The sequence below is a fragment of the Octopus bimaculoides genome, chromosome 6 (assembly GCF_046866305.1).
Source record: "Octopus bimaculoides isolate indiv1 chromosome 6, ASM4686630v1, whole genome shotgun sequence".
Taxonomy (NCBI): domain Eukaryota; kingdom Metazoa; phylum Mollusca; class Cephalopoda; order Octopoda; family Octopodidae; genus Octopus; species Octopus bimaculoides.
Genome location: NC_142933.1, coordinates 76,901,647 through 76,919,284, shown reverse-complemented (window position 1 = coordinate 76,919,284; position 17,638 = coordinate 76,901,647). Strand labels below are relative to the sequence as shown.

The 17,638-nt window shown below is 32.1% G+C and overlaps 1 protein-coding gene across 1 annotated transcript in view; it reads left to right on the top strand.

Annotated features, from left to right (window-relative positions):
* Window positions 1–17,638, top strand: part of LOC106874031 (contactin) — a 223,550-nt gene that overhangs the window by 142,039 nt on the left and 63,873 nt on the right. Inside the window, exons 19-20 of the mRNA XM_089354118.1 lie at window positions 5,748–5,888; window positions 12,214–12,308. Of these exons, the coding sequence (XP_089210244.1) occupies window positions 5,748–5,888; window positions 12,214–12,308 (236 nt within the window). The remainder of the gene's footprint in view (window positions 1–5,747; window positions 5,889–12,213; window positions 12,309–17,638) is intronic.

Sequence of the window (17,638 nt, the reverse complement as noted above, 5' to 3'; positions counted from 1 at the left end):
TGTTCGACTAAAGGCGGCGCTCTAGCATGGCTACAGTCAAAAATTACAAAAATCAATTTATTTGTGCTGTTATTTTTTATAACACAATGTCATCTTTTTCTAACATACAAATAAATTAGTAATTACATCCATTTATTCTCCATTTTCTTCTTGTTTTCCCCAATATATATATATATATATATATATATATATATATATATATATATATATATATATATATATATATATATATATATATATTGGAGTAGGGTGCGTGTGTATGTGTATGAAATTCCGTGGCCTAGTATTTAGGGGTGTGTTATAGCGATCATACGTTACTGCTTTTGATTTCTAAATCGCAATCAAAATACTTTATTTCATGTTGATTCAGTCTACTTTGGTGAAAATAAACACACATGCAACAGCTAGTGGTTAACACCGCGGCAAACTGGCCACCTCACTCTCTCAATCGCATGTATCCCGTGGAAACTGGGTTAAAGTGTGACCCAATAAGCATATAAACGCATACATACATACATACATACATACATGCATACATACACACATATGTATTGTATAGATGCACAAACATGTACATCGAAGTGCACCTCGGTGGAATTTAAGCTCAGATCGTAAAGACGGACAAAATACCGCTCAACATTTTGTTACTGAAAGCAATATTGATCGGCTCTGTCGACCGAGAAAGAAGAGAATCAGAAATTCCGTAAACGCAGAAAGTATCATCAATGCTGCGATTTCTTTTTGAAATGTTATCTTTTAGATGGCGAAGTAAGAATATAAAAACACTAAAACAGCAAGAGAAGTCAAGGACAGAAGGAAGAACGACAGGATGAATAACTGGATAGAAAATGAAATATGAGATTAATTATGGCAACAGCTCGAAGTTGCTGGGAATAAAGAACGTTGGTAGTGCCTGACAGATGGAAAGCTGCAGCGAGAAACTGAAGCGCTAATTATAGTTACTCAGGAACGAGCCAGTTGAACGAACTTGATAAAGGTAATGATTGACAAGATTTAGAGAGTAAGCAAAAAATCTGTGGAAAAGGTGAGAGTATTAACAACTAAGATAGCACAATAGGATTATAAGCATCACTGTGTGGGCAAAAGAGTATTGGAATGCTAGCCGAGTATGTAGATGAAAGTGACAAAAAGTGGCATGGACGCGAGACAAATGCTGTGATGGCGAATAAAAATTGCATGAGTGTAGAGGATTTCTCCATGACTGACCAGAATATTGAAATAAGATCTTGTATAATTGTAGAAGACGGGAAAAAAAAACTGAAAGATTATTTCCAAAAATTTAAGAAGTTTCAAATGAATGTAATCTGCATGAAAGCTGTTAGTCACTATAACTTGCACCTGTGGATTTATTCCACAACATATGCAAGTACAAGTTGGAAAACATTCTTCAAAATCATTGTGCATCTTTGAATTTTCTCGCGATACACGCAACTACAGATACAGCAATGAGTTCATTCAGTTAGCTTGAACTTTCTCAGAAGAAATACATTACAAGGTCATCTAGCGGCCTTTGTGCGACTCGGCACTGAATGGGTACGAAATCGAAACATTAATTTCAGAATTACCATACAAAACACTGAATACAAACCAAACAAAACACTTTTGAAAATGTGAAAATTTTTCGTAAAGATTTATTAATAAAATAATGATATTCAATGACTGGTATGTTGAGTCCCTGAACCAATTTATCGACTGTACTGTATGTTTGTACGCACGCGCCTGTGAGTACGTATGTAGATGTTTGCATGTGTGTGCGAGTGTGTTTGTGGATATACACATTATTTAAAGTAAACTAAAATACGGTGAATATTTTTAACAAAAGTTACGGCTGCAGAAACTCCCACAGGGTCAGCTTCGCAATTTGTTTGTATTCCTTGAACATTTCTTATATTTGTAATAATTGTGAAATTTACTTTTTGTCAGATTGCTTTGAATACCTTCATACACAAATTTTCCGCTTCTTTCACCGTCAAAACTCACAATAAATCCAGTCTCCCTTTTTATTATTTTGCTAATTTTGTACAAAGAGGAAATTTTTAAAAAATTTCTTTCCACATATTTGGATTGCAAAATGGATTCTAAAAGGAGGTATTGAGCAACTTAAACAGGTGGAAGGAAAAGTTAAATGTATGAAAAGGAAAATATCGGTTAAGTAGAATGCAATGTGTGATTAGAAATCGATATTAAATTATTTGGGTTCGGTTATAATATCCTCTCAAATGATGTGGCAAATAGTAAAAAAGCAAAGAAAAAATTTAAACTATAAATTTTTTCCATTTAGTATGCCGTAACAATGATCAAATATTTGCATGAATAAATTTTTTAATTAATTTCCAACCGAATAATTATTTCCCTTTTAAATTCTATTAGTTCAGCAGTGTCTTTAATAATTCTTTAAGAATTTGAACTACATTAAAATTTGTCAGACTCCTATTGAAACCATTTAGGAAATCGTAAAGATTGACTGTCATTCCTGCTCTTCTAATAATTAACAATCAAGGAATATAATTCGCAGCTGGTGCTACGGAGGAAAATATGAAATGAAACTTAAAATATTCCGAGTTTGTCAGTATCATGTTAAAATATTCCTTACGGAATTCACAATGAGGTATTTACAAATATTATAAAGCTATATAATTTAAAAGAAAATATTACTGTTTTTTTTTTTGTCAAACAAAATAATCCAAATATAATGATCTATTTTCTTTGGGATGCGCGAGTGATCCAGTTGGTAAATTACTAAGCAAGTCAGCCGTGTCTGTTTGACATAACTGTCAAAGCTTACGCTGCATCCATGCCCAAGATATATCAGTTCATAAAGATAAATCTGCAAGGCTATGAGAAATATAACGCCCTATAGAATCGATCATCATTGCAACAAGGACTGTAAAATTGATGACTGTTGCGCTGGCATACGGGGATAGTTCAAACTTAGCTTGTGTCAGTAACTTGCGTGAGATTGGTATACTTTCTGAGTAAGCTGTATCTCTCAGCCGTGAAAGAAATTAGAAGGGATTACCTATACAGCTGACTTCTGAAATAGTTCACTTCATGTTATTGAAACATAAGTATTACTGAGAGTAGTTTAAGCATGTACCTTTGTAACAAAATATAGTATAATCTTGCTCCCACTCATTATTAATCGCTACACATAAACCAGTAATATTATACCGTACACAACCGTTTCAATTTGAGCCATATATATATATATATATATATATATATATATATATATATATATATATATATATATATATATAGAGAGAGAGAGAGAGAGAGAGAGAGAGATACATATATATATATATCTGTATATATATATATATATATATATATATAAAAGGCAGGGTGTGTGTGTGTATGTGTGTGTGTGTACATGAATGTAATTTATGCACATCCACAAATTAGCACGCATGTCAATCCAATTTTAGGACATTCGTCACGACCCTAGCAGTATTTTCGTCAAATTATTTTTCCCCAAGGCACCAGTGAATAGCGGTAAAAATAAATTTTCAACCATAACTTAACAATTTTGACGATGGAAAAATCACCATTGTTTACAAACATGAGTTAAGTCCCCTTCTAGCGACGGGTAAATTTTAAAGAGATTTGGGCTTTTTTTTCCATCAAGGAAAAAGTATTTTGTCGATATACGGGCAACACACACACACACACGAACATGTATGTGTAGAAAAAACAGGTATGCAATAAGTGTACGTATGTGTATGTGTGTTGCCCATATATATATATATATATATATATATATATATATATATATATATATATATATATATATATATACTTAAGACTTAGTTGTGATCTGAATATAACCGCTTCTGACACAGAGGATTGGGGATCCTTTTGGGTGCTCTATTTTCCTTGCAGGAAGGGTTCCCAACCCATGGGTAAAGGGGGGCTAGATGATGGGGGTGGTATTTTCAAAAGTGCTGGCATGTGCAACCTGATCACCTCTGGCGACCAAACTCCCAACCCATGCGATCCCGTCGCGACACTGATTCTGCAGAACTAGGGTTGGTGTGAAAACCAACTTTAAAGCATAAATATAGATGTTTTTCAATCAGCAATGTTGTGTTCGGTTAAGTCCTATTTGGGGTGAAAAATCAATAAACTGATTCCTTATGGGGTCTTCCATTTAATTCTTATAGGATTTCCCACTAAAATTGGCTACACTCCATTTTCAATCATAACTTTTACTAATTTTGATGTATTATGTTAGCAGGAGGGATGATTCAATTCACAATACCTGCTACATCATACTTCCTAATTTGAAGTTGAGAGAAATTATGAAAATTGGGCAAATGGACCATTATGCCCCACGGTCCCTATATATATATATATATATATATATATATATATATATATATAGCAATCCAGTGAAGGCTTGCAGGTCAAAACTTCGAAGTCATTGTCACCACTATTCTTTAAGTGCTATGATAAACATGCGCTATACAAAAGTATTGAGGAATTCTTCAGTTTAATATAGTCTCTTTATTATAACTCTATATAATACGATAATTTTCATACATATATACATATATTTGTGTGGGTGTGCGTGAGTGTGTGTGTGGGGCGTTCTCGCAGGTCACTGCTGGGATATATATATTGTGGTTTTAACACGCCATGTCTATGAAGAGATTTTCGGTAGAACAAAACCACCATATCATACCTTTCAACAGTATGTATGTATACTTTAAGTATAATACATATAATAGTGATAGAGAAAGAAAGAGAAAGAGCGAATAAAAAATGATTAGTTTTCAGAAATATATTTTCTTTCAAAGAATATAACATCGCCGTATTAACAAAGATATCTATCAAATATACGTTCATGCATCAACAATTTGTTATTAACATACAAAAATTTCGTAGGATCATATTATTGATACAAAGCGATTTAATCACATAACCTGATTTTGTACATTCTCAACTAACAGACAGGATGAGGCTTGAAATTTCTATTAGTCTCCCCTTTTGTCAATCGTTTACAATTTGTCACTTTCTTTCTACAAATTTGTATGACATTTTCCTACACACACACACACACACACACACACACACACACACACACACACACACACACACACATATATATATATATATCTTAGTTTCATACCAATAACTTCATACCATTATTAGCACAAAATGAATATGCTTGAGACCATCTTCTCTGCTCACTTATTTTGGGAGGGTAGTGGAATTTGAGTCCTCCATAGGATCTTAAGGGAAGCAACTGTCAGTAGACAAAGGGAATTTGAAATGATAAAAGCCACAATTTGAAATTGTGCATATTATTTTGTCAATATATAATATAAATAAAAACTACTTTTTGTGATTCATAAAAGCTAATTAGTACTTAGAAAAGATTTTCTTTATACAATAAAATTCAGCTTTTGTTGATATTGTCACTTAAATACAAGAAAAAACCCCACTGAAACTACATGAAACTAAAATAAATGTTCCTTCCACACAAACGCACAAATTTACGCGGGTGCGCATATATATATATATATATATATATATATATATATATATATATATATATATATATATATATATATATATATGCATATATGTAAGCATGTATGTATGTATGCATGTATGTATGTATGTTTGTATGTATGTATGTATGTATAATCGTTTTCTAATTATATAAATCTGTATATTGTTAGCTTGTTGGCTATGTGTATTTATTATGATATATGTTGCAGCTCTCAAAGAACCCACAACGTTGAAAGAGAACACTAACATGAAATACACAAAATTGGAGGGATTGATACCAAATGCTACCTACAGTTTTCGTGTCCATGCTATTAATATCTACGGCGTCGGAGAAAGCAGCCTCCCATCTAGTAAGTTGTGGTATTTCGCTTGTTTTATTAAATGATATTCATAACACTCAAAATACACGAACTTATTTTCGATAGTACACACACATACACATACACTCACACGCACGCACACACACACTGAATGATATAGCTATAGAGATTTACATTTAGGTTTATATACACTCTTTGCATGAGTGGGATTGGTGTCCTCATCTTGAGTGCTGTTTTCAGTAAATTTTCTCAAGGTGACCGCGTTACATTAACCAATGCCTTTATAAACTACGCTGTGCCTATAGACAACGACAGAGTGAGTGAATTTTTAAGGCATATAAACTTATTACTATCTTATATCAGCCCCATACCGATTGGATAATACAATTTTATATTTCTGAGATGAGTTTTCGTATTATATATTTACATTAGTCGATTAATTGATTTGTGAGTAATAACTTAGCGATGACAATGAGTTGGTAAAATGAAAAGTGCTGTATTTACCCCGGGAGCATTTATTTTCGATAGCTTTACTACAATAAATTAGAAGCCAGCTATAATTAAACATTATTAATTAACAATCTTCAAGAACTTCCAGGATTTTAAATACTATTTGGGTGGATAGATAGTCATACGAGTTAATATATAACTTTGTCACGTGAACGTTTTTGCGCAGTTCAGAATGGTTCTGGTATAGTTTATCTGGAATGATAAATTTCTCTGTTAAGGTAAATATAGACTCGGAGTATTGAATAAATTTCTAGTTCTAATTCTTTAGGAATGTGAAGGCTTTCATCACTCTGCTTTAATAACAATGGTCAAGTAAGTCTAAAAAACTGGATAACAATTAAGGTATATAATATATTGGCTGTTCTTTCCGAGGTGTCAGTGTATTTAACAAGTACTAGTTTAGTGTTGTTTACTTTATTAACAAGTGAAGGAAAATCAAAAGGTAGTGCTTTTATAAGAATTAATTCAGTAAATCTTTTAATTCAGAACACCAGAATACAAAAGAATATTTAGTATGTATGTACAAAAATAACGTCTTGTTAAGACGAATGACAGTGTGAGATTTTTAGAAGAAAGCAATTACATTTATGGCATCTTCCTTCCTCAATTATATATAGATTATTCTTGTCTGCTCCAGATACAATGCCCGAAATTTTTGGGCCAGTCGATTAGATCGACCCCAGTACGCAAGTGGTACTTAATTTATCGACCCCGAAAGGATGAAACACAAAGCCGACCTCGGCGGAATTATATATAGATTATTGTGAAGGAAAAGTGTTGCAAGTGAAATTCTAGACGCTTTGAAAATTTGATTTACTTAGTATTTTCTATAAGCCTATAACATTCACTGAAATATATGCAATGCCTTCTGTTGAAAATAAAGATAAGGCTTTGCAAAGAAGACAAAATGTCTAATTACAATGTTCTTGCTTTTACTAAGGAATTTAGGTAGAGCAAAATATTTTGTGTAATAAGATCCGAGACGTGAGTATAACAAAATGTCTATAATTTTTTTAAGCATAGGTATATAAGTGAAGAAGACTGAGAATATATTTGTTCGTACTTTTCTGAAGGTAGTTCATCTCCAGAATTAGGAGTTAACTAGCTACTGTTCTGATCGTGGGCAATGGATTGACAATAACGGTAGTGGATCGAAGAAAATGTCTTGCAGTGTTTAGTTTTGTTACTTTACATTCTAAAGTTGTCACTAAATGTCGTCGATAAAAATAAGTATTCCTCAAGTGCTAGGTGAAAATAGATATAATCGTCTGTACCTTTCCCTAGTGAACCTAGTTTTATGTTAAAAATGGATATTAAGTATGCAAGGTGGGAAAAGGTGTAGCATATTGGAGTAGTGTTCTAGGGTCGACTTTTCTACAAAGTAACGAGCACAAAACTCATTGTGTGCGCCAAGTCAACTCTCGTTGACTTAATTGTAAAATAGATCCAATCTAATCGACATATAACAGGAAGTTCATTAGTTGTGAAGATTAAAACATTGTTCTCTGTGTGTAGCAATTGAAGAAACAGTCAGAATGCAGCTTTATTCTACGTATTTTTACCCCATAATGTCAAATTACCATATGTCTTGATGACATCTTGATATTAAAATTTCTTGGAGGGAGTAAAGTGAGTATAAATGTGATAAAACATTTGTATGGAGAGTATTATAGTATACCAGAGTGAAATATTTTTTATGTATCATCTGCCGAATTAATAATTATGGAAATAATCGCCGATAGCTAGGTTATTTCACTCACCACTGCTATATTGTTGATTAAAGATTGAATGCATGTTCCTGGGTGTTAACATCAATTGTACAGTTGATAGCATTCAGACCAGATCTTCGGTCTAAGACAAGATAACTTTTAATTGTGGTTCAAGAATCCTATGAGCGCTGTTTCATTTCCCCTTTCTAGCACAAGTTTCAGAAGACCTGCCTTTGCTCCGTTGACTAAGCCCAAAGTTATTGTAAAGAGTAACTTATACTAAAGGCTGACTTATACTATGAAAATTGCTGAATTATACAAACTGTTTCTTTAAGGTAGGTCATATTATTTAGGTTAAGTTTTATTACCTTAAGTCAGTTTGTTTAATTCAAGTCAGGTCAGCTTCTGTATGCGGTTGGTACTATGCAGTACAATGCAATATGCCTAATAGTCAAGTGCTCGCTCTCTAAACCATTTCCCAGTTCGCTTGAAAAGAAGTTTGTGTGTAGACATCCTGTAGGATTAAAAAGTAAAACATGTTGAAGTGAGAAAGAGTACCTTACAAACAGGCGTTCTTATGCTCTTGCAGTCTCTTACATAAAATATTTCCCTATCTGATATGAAAATATTTCAAGTTATTAAAAGCTATTTGTCAAGCAGGTGTTGTGCATTGAAGAAAAGAATTGTCATCATATTTCTTCCTAGCATTTAATCAGATTCTACTTGCGTGTATGTTTTTTGTCGTTTTAAATGCATCAATTTTCTATGTAATATTATTCACCAAATTGGATCTAGATATTTAGAATTTTGTTTTTCTGAAAAAGGGAGCTATTTGTGAATTCATTTTTATATTAATAAAGAAACATTAATGGATCAATAAGTTATCAATCGTTCTTTTTAAATACTCATATACGTATGTTTCGTGACAAACGAAACAAAATAGAAATATGCTATCAAAAATGTAATATGACGACTTGATTTCTCTATCTTTTTTTACGCTTGTATTTTACACTTGTTATTGATATATTGGAGTGATATAGGAACAACCACAATCATATTTCTCTTCACATTTGTGGTTTTGTGCCTAAATGTAAATGCATACCTTTCTTTGAAGCAACACTTCAAAGAAAACTTTACCTCCCCCGTACTTTCCAAAAATATCGCATAAATGTAAATGGCTGCGATTTTAAAATGTGTAAAATCTTTCTACCAATTAAATAATAAAGTGAAGGCGAATGCATCCCTAGATGATAAGATCTTAAGTAGATGATAAAAACACCTCGATTCTGTTCAGCGAAAGGCCACTACTTCCAGACCTTTGGAAGTCTTACTTTGTTTATGTTGTCTATATGCAAAAGTGATGCATATAGACAACATATGCAAGTGATGCATATAGACATATGTATGTATGTTTGTGTTATTGTCCAATTTTATTTCAAGATTAATTGCCAATCGAGAAAGAGCCGGTTTCTACTCTAGATCCAAGTCTCCTTCATTGGAATTTCAACATCAACAACAGGGTATTTTTGTTTGTATGTATATATATATATATATATATATATATAGGGTGAGAAGTTAATCCGAGCTTTGGCTTTTCCTTCTTTTCTCTTAACGTACCAAACATCAAAGTCATTGAAGACTCAAAATCTATTTGTGAATTGTAACATAATTTTCTCTATAATACACGATTTAAACAATTCTTTTGAGAGGTTTTATTGATAGTGTTGAGTTAGATAAATTCGGTTCCAGTTTATTTTTATTTTTCACTTTAAGACAGGTTCCCAAAACTTTGTGTTTCATGATTAAGTTGCCTGTATCGGAAAAAGTTTAGACAAGCTTCCCCACGTATTCGAAATGTTACCAATCTATTTAAACAGAGACAATATTAGAAAAGTTTCAATATCTTTGAAAAAAGAACGATACAAACTCTCTCCTTCTGGATATGATTTTAAATGCAACACGAGTTCGTAAAATGTGTGTGTGGGGGGTAATATGTGCGTGCTGTGAAGCATGGTACTTAACCAAATATCAAATTCATTCGAAGGTCCACCACACCACTCCTACTTCCAGTGCGGTTCGACGTGGGATATCAAACCAAGGGATAGGCTAACGCACAGAATGCAAGCCACATAAAAGTGTTAATGAAATACAAAAAACCACTTAGAGTATTTTATGATTAATCAAACATACACGCGTACACATTCTTACACACTCGTAAAATTTCCAAAGTAGGCAACAATGAAGAGGGAGGGAGAGAAACAAAGGGACAAGTACAAATTATTGTGTGCAATGAAATTCCATCAGCAACCACTCCAATAATTACAATGGCATTGATAACAACAACTATAACAATAATAATGCCATCACCTGACAACCAATATTTGTGTGTTTGTCCCCGTAACCTAGCTGTTCAGCCAAAGAGACTGATAGAATAAGTACTAGACGTACAACAAATAAATCATGAGATCGATTTCTTTGACTAAAACCCTTTAAGGTGGCGTTCAAACATGGCCGTAGTCAAATGACTGAAACGTGTAAAAGAATAAAAGTATAAAAGAATATCTATATATATATATAACTGCTCAAAAATCCTCATCAGATTGAAAGCATGTAAATGTTACTGCAAGCATGCAGCTTGGTGGATGAAAGTACTTCTGCTCCTCTATTCAAATTATTTTTTCTGGGCACCAATGATACATACACACACACACACACACACACAGAGACACACACACACACACACATGTAAATATATATATATATATATATATATATATATATATATATATATATATATATATATATTTATATCTAAATTTATTTATGAGGGTAGAAATTGATATTAATCAATTTGAACCATTGGTCTAGCATATTAAAAAAATCCGAAGATTAAAATTATATTACATACAAAAATAAGAGGGATGACCAGGAAAAGTTGACTCCTATATGCTAGAAATAGATGCCGAATCATCTAACCACGAAAACACTATATGTTCTCAGCAAAACGTTTTACTGAGAACATATTTTTTTCGTGGTTAGATGATTCGGCATCTATTTCTAGCATATAGGAGTCCACTTTTGCTGGTCATCCCTCTTATTTTTGTATGTAATACACACACACACACACACACACACACACACACACACACACACACACACACACACACACACACATTCCGTTTGTTTTCCCGTCTTGTTTTCTTTTCCGTTTGTTTTTCTGTCTTGTTTTTTGTCCGCCACTACATTCCTCCATGGCACAGGTTTAGTTTGTGTATACAAATTTAATTTGCGGTCCATGGGAAGAGCCGTTTTAATGATGCGTCCTGTCCAACTCTTTGAAACGCCGGTGTTAAAACGGGGGTAGCTGATGAAGGAAAATGTTCTCTATGTGGCTTGTGTGCTTGTGTTTTCTGTACTCTGGTTATTATTATTTTCTTGTCTACGTTTTGTTTGCAATGTCCTGTACCCAGATATGCACCTATATACACAGGTAGACGTAGGTATGCACATACCTGTACGTATATATGCATATACTCATTTATTATTTGTTTTTACATGACCGAACGCCAGCGTCATCACTGTTGTAAGTATATATATATATATATATATATATATACATACATATATATATATATATATATATATATATATATATATATATATATATATATATATATATATATATATATATATATATATATAAAACTTTGTTAAACAACTTGGTTTCAACTGAAAAATTTAGATATAAAAATAATCGCCCATAAGCTACACTGATGAAATATAAAGGTATCCAAACGCGGCTCTACAAATAATAGGAAAATAAACAACAATATATTTTTCTTTAAATAAATTTAAACAGTCTTTCTATGACTTACATTACAGATAATGTCAGAAAATTAATTTTCATTAATATAATATAGAATATGAATCTTTAACGCGACGCGAATCTTTACCTTGAGCAATAAAACACAATGTGTGTTTGCGTGCTTGTGCGCGCGTGTGTGTGTGTGTGTGTGTGTGTGTGCGTGTGTGTGTGTGTGCGTGTGCGTGCTTGAGTTGAAAGAGTAAAAAGCAGCGACAGGGATTGAGGGTAACAATATTAAAATGATAGTTGTGTATATTTCTGTATTTTTTAGGGTTTCATAAAATGGACTCTTCTAATCCTCAAGCGGCTCCAAAGTTGGTTGGAGGCGGGGGTGGCAAAGTTGGCCAGCTACACATTTCTTGGGAAGTAAGTAAATTCTTTCTCTTCTCATAATTTGCATATTAGTAAATATTGCACCGAAACAATAAAAGAAAACAAATTAGGTTTTGAAACTATGCATTTCTTTCATTAGCAAAAGAGTCAATATCAGTAATATTGCAGAAATAGTCATATTTTGAAGTTTTCGAGTTGTTATTTAACAGAAAAAAAAACTCCCAAACAATATGGTTGAGATGTTGCTTTCGCTGCCACGTCCCTGCATTCTTCATTGGTGAAATATTTTCTACTGTTCCCTCAACCATCTGGGTGAATTTTCATAGACAGAGAACATGTAGAAATTCGTTGTATATGTCTATACATTTATCTATGATATATATGTTTATGTGTGCAGGTGTATGTACATATATATATATATATATATATATATATATATATGAAAGAAGGTTTGAAAAAGCAATTTTAAAGATGTTTATTCACTTGACCGGTTTCACTTTTTTAGGAAAAGATTGTCAAAAGTAAAATGTAAAGCTTCTTATAAGCTTTGTTGTGTTAAGTACTGGTTGTCACAAAAGTATTAAAATACATATATACCTTCTTTGATAATAATAAGAAAATGTCAAAAACAGTTTAAAGGAGAGTATTCAATAAAAGGTATTAGGAGTTCAATAATATTCGGAGTTCAACCTGCCTTCCACACTGTCTCCTAAAGTAGCAAACATCCTCTAGCTACACACAAGAGACAAAACATGTTAAAAGGACAGGTCGGTTCCTCTCTAATTTTTTGTAAATTCTTAAATATATCTCCTTCTGTGTATATATTTACTACCAAACAAACATGATTTTTTATTGAACTCCTAATACCTTTTGTTGAATACTCTCCTTTAAACTGTTTTTAACATTTTCTTCTTCTTATTATTATTATCAAGGAATGTATGTAATTATATATATATATATATATATATATATATATATATATATATATATATATATATTGTAATACTTAAACTGTTTTTAACATTTTCTTATTATTATCAAAGAATGTATATATGTATTTTAATACTTTTGTGACAACCAGTACTTAACACAACAAAACTTATAAAAAGCATACAATAGTATAGGAAATACATTAAGTTCAAAACCGATTATTTTATAGTAATCTTTACTTTCCATCTAGATTTAAATAATACCTAACCTATTTGAAAGCTTAAAATCAGAAACAAAACACAAGTATTCTCAGTTTTACAGGACATTCTTCATTCATGTAAAGATTCCATTTTAAACTTTAGCACTTTATGGATTTTTTTCATTCTTTATATAAGTGCTTATTGAAAACTGCAATCAACATATACCTTATTTTTCATTCTGTGGAATTTGGTGCTAGTCATATGAATGACGCTAACTGTGCAATGAATGGTTTTCAAATTATATAAGAAACACTACTGAAATTTTCAACATTTGAACATTTAAAATTATTGCAAGATAATATACTCCAAACTATAGTGGTAAAAACACTCTACTGGAATGTGCTATATAATAATCAATAAGATAATTCTATTTAACGAAGCTACTTCTTTTTTGCCAGTAGTGTATTAACATATAAAGCATTTCAAACTTTTCAAATTAAAATAACTTATTTCTACATTATCTGCAGAGTTTGCTTTCCAAAAACAACTTTATGTCACTGTAAAAATTAAAAAGCATATATAGAATAAAACGAAATCACTTTAAAAATAAAACATTAAGAAATATTATTTGATTCTCTATATGTTTCTGCTCTTTACAATTCGCAATAATGTTTGTTTAAAACCTAATATAGTTCTACTAAATATTTTACAACTTCGGATTAATATTTTAGTCAGTATCTAAGTTTATATTAGCTATATAGATACAAATATCTTAACACAAAATGAAGTTTTTCAATTAATATTATTTGTAAGATTTGACTTTCCGAATGAATCCAAGATATGATCATTGTTTAGGCATTCAGAAACACAAGATTCATAACTAAAACTCCCCTGTGTCTAATTATATTTATATAATAATAAATTAATGAGATAGGAACAGTAATAATTCCTTTCGAAAGCATTGCTTTAACTCTTCTTCCTAGAAATAGTGGTGTTAGTCAGTACCCTCTGTCAATTTTGTGACCTCTATTAACTTTACCTTTATGCTCAAATTGCTAATAAGCCAAACATTTAATTTGTTGTTCACACTTTTACCGTTTTGAAAATCAGCAGGTTTTCAACGGTTTTCTTCTAAGACTGACAGTGGTAGTTGAGTTTAAAGCCCTAGGCGTTAAGAATCGCTGATGAGGACTAACATGATTTGCATCAAAATCAGAAATCGTTGATCCGACAATGTACTCTGGTGTCTTACTTCCCTTTTTCAGTCATTAAGGTAATGCTTTGTGGCATTTGAGTTGTTTTAACTCTTCTTTCTAGGAATAGTGGTGCTACTCACTACTTCAAATACAAACAGAAACAGGTGTAAATGTTAGTTTAACCATAATTAAACTATGATCATTCAATACTACTGATCAACCTCTAATTGCTACATGTTGCTCCATATCATTTCTTACTTTATTTGAATGTATTAAACCACGTTTTACACTTAAATTACCGACTACTGTTAATCTTACAGCAATGCCTATATATATATATATATGTGTGTGTGTGTGTGTGTGTGTGTGTGCTATACTGTCGGTCACTTCAGCAATGTACGTACACACGTGATGTTGGCGATTTCTTTGGACTTTTCCCTTTATTCTTTCCAATGAAGTGCTATGCTTGTATCGTCTTTTCACCGAACGTCAAGCTAATACATTCTTTGTGCACGTCCACTTGTTCGTTAATTTTATTAGTTCATTTGAATTGATTGTTTATTTGAATTAACTATACATACATATATATATATATATATATATATATATATATATATATATATATATATATATATATATATATATATATATATGTATATATATATATACATACATACACACACATATATATATATATATATATATATATATATATATATATATGAACATCTATATTCACACACACACACACACACACACACACACACATACATATATATGCATAAAGGTATATTGTTGCAAATTTTCGTCCATGTGATATTAATGTTTTTTTCCATCTGGAATAGAGCCACTCCTTTAACCTTGGTGTATATCTTGTCATCGTCGAAGAATTTATACGCTAGCAATGATGGCAATGTATGCAGAGGGGCAGAGATAGTTTTATCCATTTGGATTTACATCCGGTTTAGCAGAAATTTAGCTTCAAATTCGAGATAGAGACAGGGTTCGGAGGAAAATGGGTAACAGGACAAAACGATTATTTTCTAATTTTTTGTTATTTTCCCCCGATCTGTTTGAAATCGTTACATTGCAAGTATTTCTCCATCCTTTTGTCCAGTTGCATTATCTTTGAGAGTAGAAAATTGGTCAGCATAGTTGTTGTTGAAGTTGAAAGAGGTTGAAACAGTCAGGGGACAGGTACTTTTCTAACAAAAATATTTCCTCAACTTTGACCCGCTTGTAATTGAGGTTGCTAATAAAGTATCTGGATTATACTTAGCGTTTAATTATCGAAATTATTTTTTCTACTGGCTTCCAAGTCAACTTTTTACTAGATTAATTTCTAATTTGATCATTTTCAATTTTCAAAAAAAATTTTTTTAAATGTCACAAATGGGGCAAAATGTGTAATTATTAATTTCAATAATTTCTTCTCTTTAACTGCATGGTGCCTTAATATATCATTGAAAAGAGCCATTCCAGCAGATTCTGAAGAAGTTACAGATAATAATTTATGTTGAATTCTTAGAGTTAGTCGAGTTCCGTTAATTTTATACTATGTGCCATTTTTACACGATCCCCTTTCAATTTGAACTAGATATTTGAAATTTTTACTGAGACATCATTCCGATGTCTAATGATTTTTATTGATGTGTGTGAGTATTACCTCAAATGTAATTCTGGAGAACTGAAGAGGCAAATTTACCTTATTTTGTGACACTCATTTTGCCCTAACCAAATTTGTCTTTTATATCCTCAAAGAGAACGGAGCTAAATTTCTGAAATAGTGTTCAAATTATGTTATAGAGTTTTTAATGCATTTAGAGGAGGTCATTGTTTAGCTGATACAGTTTATGTAAAGTAGTGAATATTTGTAAAAAAAATATATTTTCTCAAAATCAAAAACAATAAATCTTACACATTCTGCTCCAACACATATAGTTACGTCTGTGGCAAGAGATTTCTTCTTATTGAACTGTGGAACAGTGTTAGCTATAGGCTGTGGTGAAGTTCTTCTTTCGTTTGTTGAGCTTGACGTTCACAATTAGCGCTAACGTTGTTGAACCTTTTGTCGTTGGCACTCCGTCGCTTACGACGTCGAGGGTTCCAGTTGATCCGATCAACGGAACAGCCTGCTCGTGAAATTAACGTGCAAGTGGAGGGGCACTCCACAGACACGTATACCCTTAACGTAGTTCTCGGGGATATTCAGGTACAACAGAAACAGGAAGTAAGAGTGAGAGAAAGTTGTGGTGGAAGAGTACAGCAGGGTTCGCCACCATCTCCTGCTGGAGCGTCGTAGAGCTTTAGGTGTTCTCGCTCAATAAACACTCACAACGCCCGGTCTGGAATCGAAACCGCGATCCTATGACCACTAGTCCGCTGCCCTAACCACTGGGCCATTGCATCTCCACGTTGTTGTACTTATTGCATTGTTAAAGACATTCTCGCTTCTACCGTTTGCGTTCCTGTTCGACATATTTGGTAAATCGACATTGTTGTTTTGGGGATACAACTATGTATGCATACGTACATATTTATAAAAGTATATATATATATATATATATATATATATATATATATGTATGTATATATATATATATATATATATATATATATATATATATATATATATATATATATATATATATGTATATACATATATGTATATATAAAAATAAATAAAAATATATATAAAGGAGGCCATCAGGTCATCCCATAAGTTCTGTCCGAATTTTGAATAAAGAAATTTAATCATCAATGTACGTTCTCTCCTGATTATCTATGACTTCCTTCCATCTATTTACAAGCTTTTTAATCTCATTAGTGTAAAACTATTTTGGTTTAAAATTGAAGAACTCTGAAATGTCGGGAGAATAAGTTGGATGAGGAATTTTTTCCCAACCAAGCTCTTCGATCTCCTTTGATGCGATCTTTGCAGTGTGGGGTCGCGCATTGTCCTGATGAAACATTATTCCTTTTCGATTCACTAAAGCGGCTCTTTTTTCTTCAAAGCTTGGTTCAAACGCTTTAATTG